This window comes from Cryptotermes secundus, unplaced genomic scaffold (assembly GCF_002891405.2).
Source record: "Cryptotermes secundus unplaced genomic scaffold, Csec_1.0 scaffold417, whole genome shotgun sequence".
NCBI lineage: Eukaryota > Metazoa > Arthropoda > Insecta > Blattodea > Kalotermitidae > Cryptotermes > Cryptotermes secundus.
The window spans coordinates 1,415,122-1,421,520 of NW_019739949.1; the positions used below are offsets into that span (position 1 = coordinate 1,415,122).

The 6,399-nt window shown below is 39.4% G+C and overlaps 1 protein-coding gene across 4 annotated transcripts in view; it reads left to right on the forward strand.

Moving 5' to 3' along the window:
• The window catches only part of LOC111872107 (N6-adenosine-methyltransferase subunit METTL3), a 77,627-nt gene that overhangs the window by 30,831 nt on the left and 40,397 nt on the right, over window positions 1–6,399 (forward strand). For all 4 annotated transcript variants that reach the window (XM_023865677.2, XM_033754530.1, XM_023865678.2 and 1 more), the window contains one exon: window positions 2,904–3,079. In XM_023865677.2, coding sequence (XP_023721445.1) covers window positions 2,904–3,079 — 176 coding nt within the window. The remainder of the gene's footprint in view (window positions 1–2,903; window positions 3,080–6,399) is intronic.

The following is a 6,399-nucleotide window of genomic DNA, read 5'->3' on the forward strand; positions in this document are numbered from 1 at the left end:
AACAATATGTTGTATCCCATTTAATGGTGTCCAGCATAAAAGGGTATCCTTCCCAAGAAGAGCAATTTTAAGAACTCTTGTCACACATTTTACTCAATAAGTTTTTGTTGGATATATTGTGACGTATTTGCGCTATGCAGGACACCCCCTCCCCCGCCAACAGTGACATAACAGCTTCGGAGCACTTCTGCTACTACGGTAACAGGCCAGTCAACACTCCGCCCCCTCCTGCGCTGATGTAATAGCACTTCCCACTGTGATGTAACAGGGGACCACCACTGTAAAAGAAATTGGAAAGGTATTTACAAGTAAATTTGTTGGGACCAGGCCATTGTCTTGTAAAAAAGAATTTACCTGGCCGCAGTCTCACAAAGGTGAGAAACACTGGCTTAGAGGAGCTGACTGTGACACTGATCAGTATCTGAAATTTGTAGAAGTCGTGGAGAAACCATCAGTGGATGAATGAACAGCATGGAAGTTTCATATGGATGGAGTCAATCTCAAGAAGCTAAATGTTGTGAAAGTGAAACAGTAGAGACCAATTGGAAGACTAGGAATAGTTTGGAAGTTGGAAGACAATATTAAAATGGAGGGTATGAATTGGATTCCTCTGGCTGAGAATGGAGATGAGTGGCGTGCTTTAATGAACATGACAATAAACCTTTGGTTCCATAAAAGGTGGAAAATTTCTTGATTGGTTGAGCACCTATTTGCTTCTCAGGAAAGATTCACTGAATGGCACAGTTGAATAGATAGTGTTTCTGATTTTTTTAGGAGGTTCCAGGATCATATCTTGGCCTGGAGACTAGCTATTCTGACAGGTTTCTGTCATTCAATCAGTCCCTCCTGGAAAATGCTGTGAGAGGACCTCAAATTAGGCCACAAGTGCCAACATAGTAGTCATTCTGTTATTCAGTTCTGTGTAATCTGAGCTATTGGCAGCATCAATAAATAATCTGTGTGTGCGCATGCACACGTGTGTAAACACACTGGGTACTCGATATTCTCACATTTCAGTCATAACATCCAGTAGTGACAAAATACAAGATGAAGGTGTCCAGAAGCTCTTCTACTCGTAAATAAGCATTTTCATGTAAATGATGACAGCTGACAACAGAAAGTCCATTACTGGGAGGTTCACCTTCTGGCAGAATTCATACTACCAGCAACCAGCACATGAAGTGCTTTATTGGTACATTGTTTTACCATAATTTTCTATTTCAGCATTACAGTGTAGTGTTTATTGTAGGTTATTTAATGACGCTTTCAGTATGAAGGCTGTGTCAGACTTTATGATGACTGCTGAACTGGTAAGGATTTGAAAATAAGTGCTTGTGGTTTAATTGAGATATTGTCCCTGTCCGGAACGACTGAGAAAACCACGGAAAACCTCGGTCATTTTATCTGAAGTGCTAGTTAAGATTCGAACAGAGCGTGTATCAGATAGAAGTCTTAGAGTCATAAGAGGTTAAACAGTTCCATCCAATGTGACTAGTAAAGATTTTTTTTTTGTATTATTTCAATCCTTCATCCCTTACATGTTTTGGTCTTTACATACCATCCTCAGAGGGGCATCAGTACTATCGGAAGCCACCGTTACAATATTTTTTGAATGCTAAAATATATACATATAATGTTGATAAAATACAATGGACATAAAATCTAATGTTTTAACAAGTACAGCATCCATCTTAATATGTTAAAATATTTACATTTAGTTTGATAACATTTTTGTTGGAAATTGTAAACCAAGTTGGTTTGTGTCCTTTTTATTATTTCTTCTCTTGAAGGGGGCCAGATGTGTACCTCCTTGTAGTTCTTGAGAAGAGGATTCTGCAAATATATTATGGGTGTATTGTAATATTTCAGCAAACTCTATTTTGTTTTTATGAGAGCTTTTGATATTTCATCCTACTTTTAATGTCATCCTGTAGGTGTTCGTGGCGCGCTGTGTTATACTGTTCTAGGGTGTGTTGAGCCACGTATTTATACACCTTGTGTCCATTATGTTTGTGTGGGCGTGTACTGATGTTTTATTATGATGTTGAACATGTTACGCTGTTTATTGCTTTCTTTTGTATGTTTTTGTTCTATCAATTTATTGAATTTATTAAAGCGATATATATATATATATATGGGAGTTTTCTTTTATATTTATGATGCTCCCTTTTTTGGCATTTTCAGCCATTTCCATGATTACTGTCATAGGTCGATACTGGTGGCATTTATTTAGTATATGTTGGGCAAATGCCAATTCATCTTTGTTTAGTCTTTTTCTTATGTGTTCCTTATATCTTGTTAGATTTCTACCAGTTTGGCTGATGTATTCTTTTTGACAGCTTTGGCAGGTTATTTTGTATATCCCACTTTGTTCATAGGGGTTTGTTATGTCTAGACCAGTCTATTCAGTATGATTTTATTGTATAGAGAGTAATAAATAGAAGAAAAACTCTGCTGGGTGGCCTTACATGAAGTCTGAGTGGTGTTTCAAGTGATGAGACTGCTTGGTGTCCCATTTGGCATCATACCTTAATGACCACCTAATTTACTACTAAATATTACAGTGTAGAGGTTAGCAAGATGCTGATATGGTAATTAAGAATCAGGCGATGACATTTTCATCCAACAACCTTCCTAAGTCATATTATGTATAAAAATGTAATTTTTCTGTTTTTGTTTCCCAATCCAGACATAATAGACAACACTCGTGGATATCACAAAGTTTACTCTTCATTCTTGCCATATGTATGGTCACAGCTGAGTTTAGGGATAGAAGCTTATCATTTGTAGCTACTTGATATTTGATGCTCTTTAACCTGTGCAGCTGCTAACCAATATTAAATACTAAACATATTTATTAATTGCAAGTTAATGAAAATATTTGTCGGTATTCCCTTTTTAAGATATGTTCACTATGAAGTGGATGGGCCCACAGTGCAGTTTGTGAAAGAAGCTGGCAGCAATAAAGTGGAGAGCGTGGAGGTGAAAGCACTCGGTCGCACACAGCAGGACATGACGATACTGTACCCTCCCCAGTGGGTGCAGTGTGACCTCCGCTACCTTGACATGACAGTGTTAGGTCAGTGCACAACTTCATGACTTGAAGCTATCTTGGCGGCAAGAAGTGATGGAACCTTCTGAGGAGACCAACTTTGTCAATTCACAGTATAAGTCTAATCTTTCAGAGACCTTCATGGTCTCCATTGTCAGAGATCATACCCTGTTGATGGAGGCAAAGAAAGTCTCTGAAACATTGACTATTGCTTTCATTTGGTGCAGCTTGTCCCTTGAAGAATTTGTCATTTCGTAGAAGGTATAAAATTATATTACTGGCCTTGTTTAGTCTGTGAAATGATAACAGAATTGGTGTGTAAGTAAATGATAATGGGACTGTCCAATTCAGTTGCAAAGTTATTTTCTATATATGAGTAAAATTAGGATTTAATTCCATCAAGTGCAGCATTTTCAGCTTGGGAAATAGCCAAAAGTGAGTTGCTCATGGCATCGTCCCCAAAAGCCTGTTGAATCTTGCAAATGGTTTCCACTTGGATATCGCCAAGCTTTTGGCAAAATTTGATGCAATATCTCTACCCATGTTCCATCATTTTACACCTTACTGGAATCCGACAAGCGCTCACTACATGTCCTCATTCATAGGCCGACTGCCAGCGACTGACGCTTTCTGTGGGCGGGAAAAAATTCACGACTATGCATGAATGTCCCCTCCACATCTCCACCAAAGGGAGCCTCCCGCGCTTCATTGGTTTACGTGGGAAAAAACAAGGTTCGATACCTTTTGAACACACCACGTATATTTTGTTAAAAGTAAAAGGATTTCCGAATTGACTAGAAGCTGTGAGTCTCAATGATGGTCATGTTCCTTGTTTCCTATACATTTGAATAGAGAATTACCAGTATTCTGAGGAAGTTGGCTCAAGGGATAATGCCTCATCTTGTATTCACGAGGTTCCAGTTTGAATGGTGGTCAGGATACCAACTATCTCCACTTAGGTTTTTTTTGTGATTTTCCTTAGTCCCTTAAAGTGGATGCCAGAATAGTACCCATAATTTGGCCATGACCACTTTCTTCCACATCTTTTCAAATTCACTGTTCATTAAACATCATTAAATAAATCATAAGTAAATACAATGAACATTCCCAATTAACAGCTCTTAATAACTCTAAAATCTGCATTACACGTGATAGTTCTACAGTATTGTATCCAGAAATACAACTTAAATATAATAATTACATCAGAATCCACTTGCCCATAGGGCTGTTGTCTCACAATATGCCCTATACAAATACTTGTAGAGAGGAAATTAAGACCCTAAGGAGGATCTGAGGTGCTCACAGCAGTGAGTATGAGTATTAAGATAACAGTTTTCTCTGATGATGCTGTGTAATTTGATTTGTACAGAGGGGGCCACAGAATGATTGCACTTTTTTGTTGCTTTAATGCATGCTCCCCCCTCGTTGGTGTCTCCACCTTATCGTGGTGTGGGGGTTTGAGTATGCCAAGGACACCGAGAGCTATACCAGCGGTAGCGTAGCTACTGGCAGGGCCTCCCTTGCTGGAAAGGTCAAAGGGTAGGCATCAGACGAAGACAGACACCAAAAACTGATGCCGGAAGCAGCGTCATCAGTAGCGACTTGAAGCACAGAGCAAATGATGCTCGAGATGGTTCAAGTTTGTATAGCAGCAGGTGTGACCAGAGTGGTTTGAACGGCTGCTGTACTGCGATGTGGAAAGCAAATGGAAAAACTACCACATTATCACTTTTCCTGGATAGTCTCTTTCCAAAAACAGAGATACCATGTGTGCGAGATGTTTCCTCTGGAGACAGAACAATCCGGAGGTAAACTACTCCCCCAATCGGATCTCCGGGGGGGAGTGTTTCTAGAGGAAATGTCATGCAGGCGTTACAACAAGAAAAAGTGCGAAGATCAGCAGAAACATCATGGATACAAGATTGGAACATGGAATGTAGGGACCTTGAATCAAGCAGGCAAATTGCAGAATCTGAAAACGGAAATGGAGAAGAATGAGGTGTCTGTTCTAGGTGTCAGTGAAGTGCGATGGAAAGAACAAGGTGAAATAAGAAGTGGTGGTTATACAGTGTATTATTCCGGAGGTGAACGGGCTGAAAGAGGAGTGGCAATAGTGGTGCATAAAAGTGTAGTGAGGAGTGTTGTTAAGAAGATTGCTTGTAATGACAGAATTATTGCTCTGAAGTTAAAGGCGGAACCGGTAGATATACTGATTATACAAGTGTACATGCCAACATCAGAGTATGAAGATGATGAAGTGGAAAAAGTGTATGACACAATTGAAGAAATTCTTCAGGAAGATGGAAGAGGAGACACAAACAGCATCATATTGGGAGACTGGAACAGCATTGTTGGAGATGAACCATATCAGAATATTGTTGGATCACATGGACTAGGAAGACGGAATCACAGGGGTCAAATGCTTATTGACTTTTGTGAACGAAATGGACTGATTGTTACCAACACTTGGTTCAAGAAGCCAAAGAGAAGAATTTACACATGGAAGGCACCTGGGGATTGGAAGAGGCATCAGCTGGACTACATCCTTGTGAAACATCGATTCAGAAACAGTGTGAAGGATGTGAAGACGCTTCCTGGGGCAGACAAACTCTGACCATAAAACTTACTGGTTGCCAAGTTCCGAACCAGGTTGAAGAAAAATATAGGATTTCAAAAGCGCAGACCTAGATGGGATTTTGAGAAGTTATATGCTCAAAGACAAAGCGTGCAGGAGACTGTAGAAGAGAAACTTGGTGCAATTGAAGGTGAAAGCGGAAATGCTGAAGTGCAGTGGAACAATATAAAAGAATGCATGTTAGATACTATCAGTGATTTGGTTGGTAAAGTTGAGAAGATAACAAGAAAACCGTGGGTTACACAGGAGATGATGAGTAAAATGGAGGAACAAAGGAAATAGAAGAATGTAAACAATGAAGAAGGCAGCAGGAAATACAAGAGACTGAGGAATGAATTGAAAAGAGCCACGGACAGGGCCAAAAAGGAATATCTTGAGAAGATATGTAATGAGATTATAGAATTTCAACGAACAGGACGTTATGATTTGATGTACACGAAGAGAAAAGAACTAGGATAGAAAGAGAATCATGGGATTCAAAATATTGGCATCGAAGACTCCCAGGGGAATAGAATAGTAGATCAGAGGCAAGTGCTGAAAATTTGGGAAAATTATATTACAGAACTATATGATCGACCTAATCGGCCAGAAACCTTAGAAGTTGAACCGGAAGAAGAAGTAGATACAGACGAGAAAGGACCATATATTTTACAAAGTGAGGTGGAAAAAGCTATCAAGGAAATGAGGAAGGGAAAGGCTACAGGAGATGATG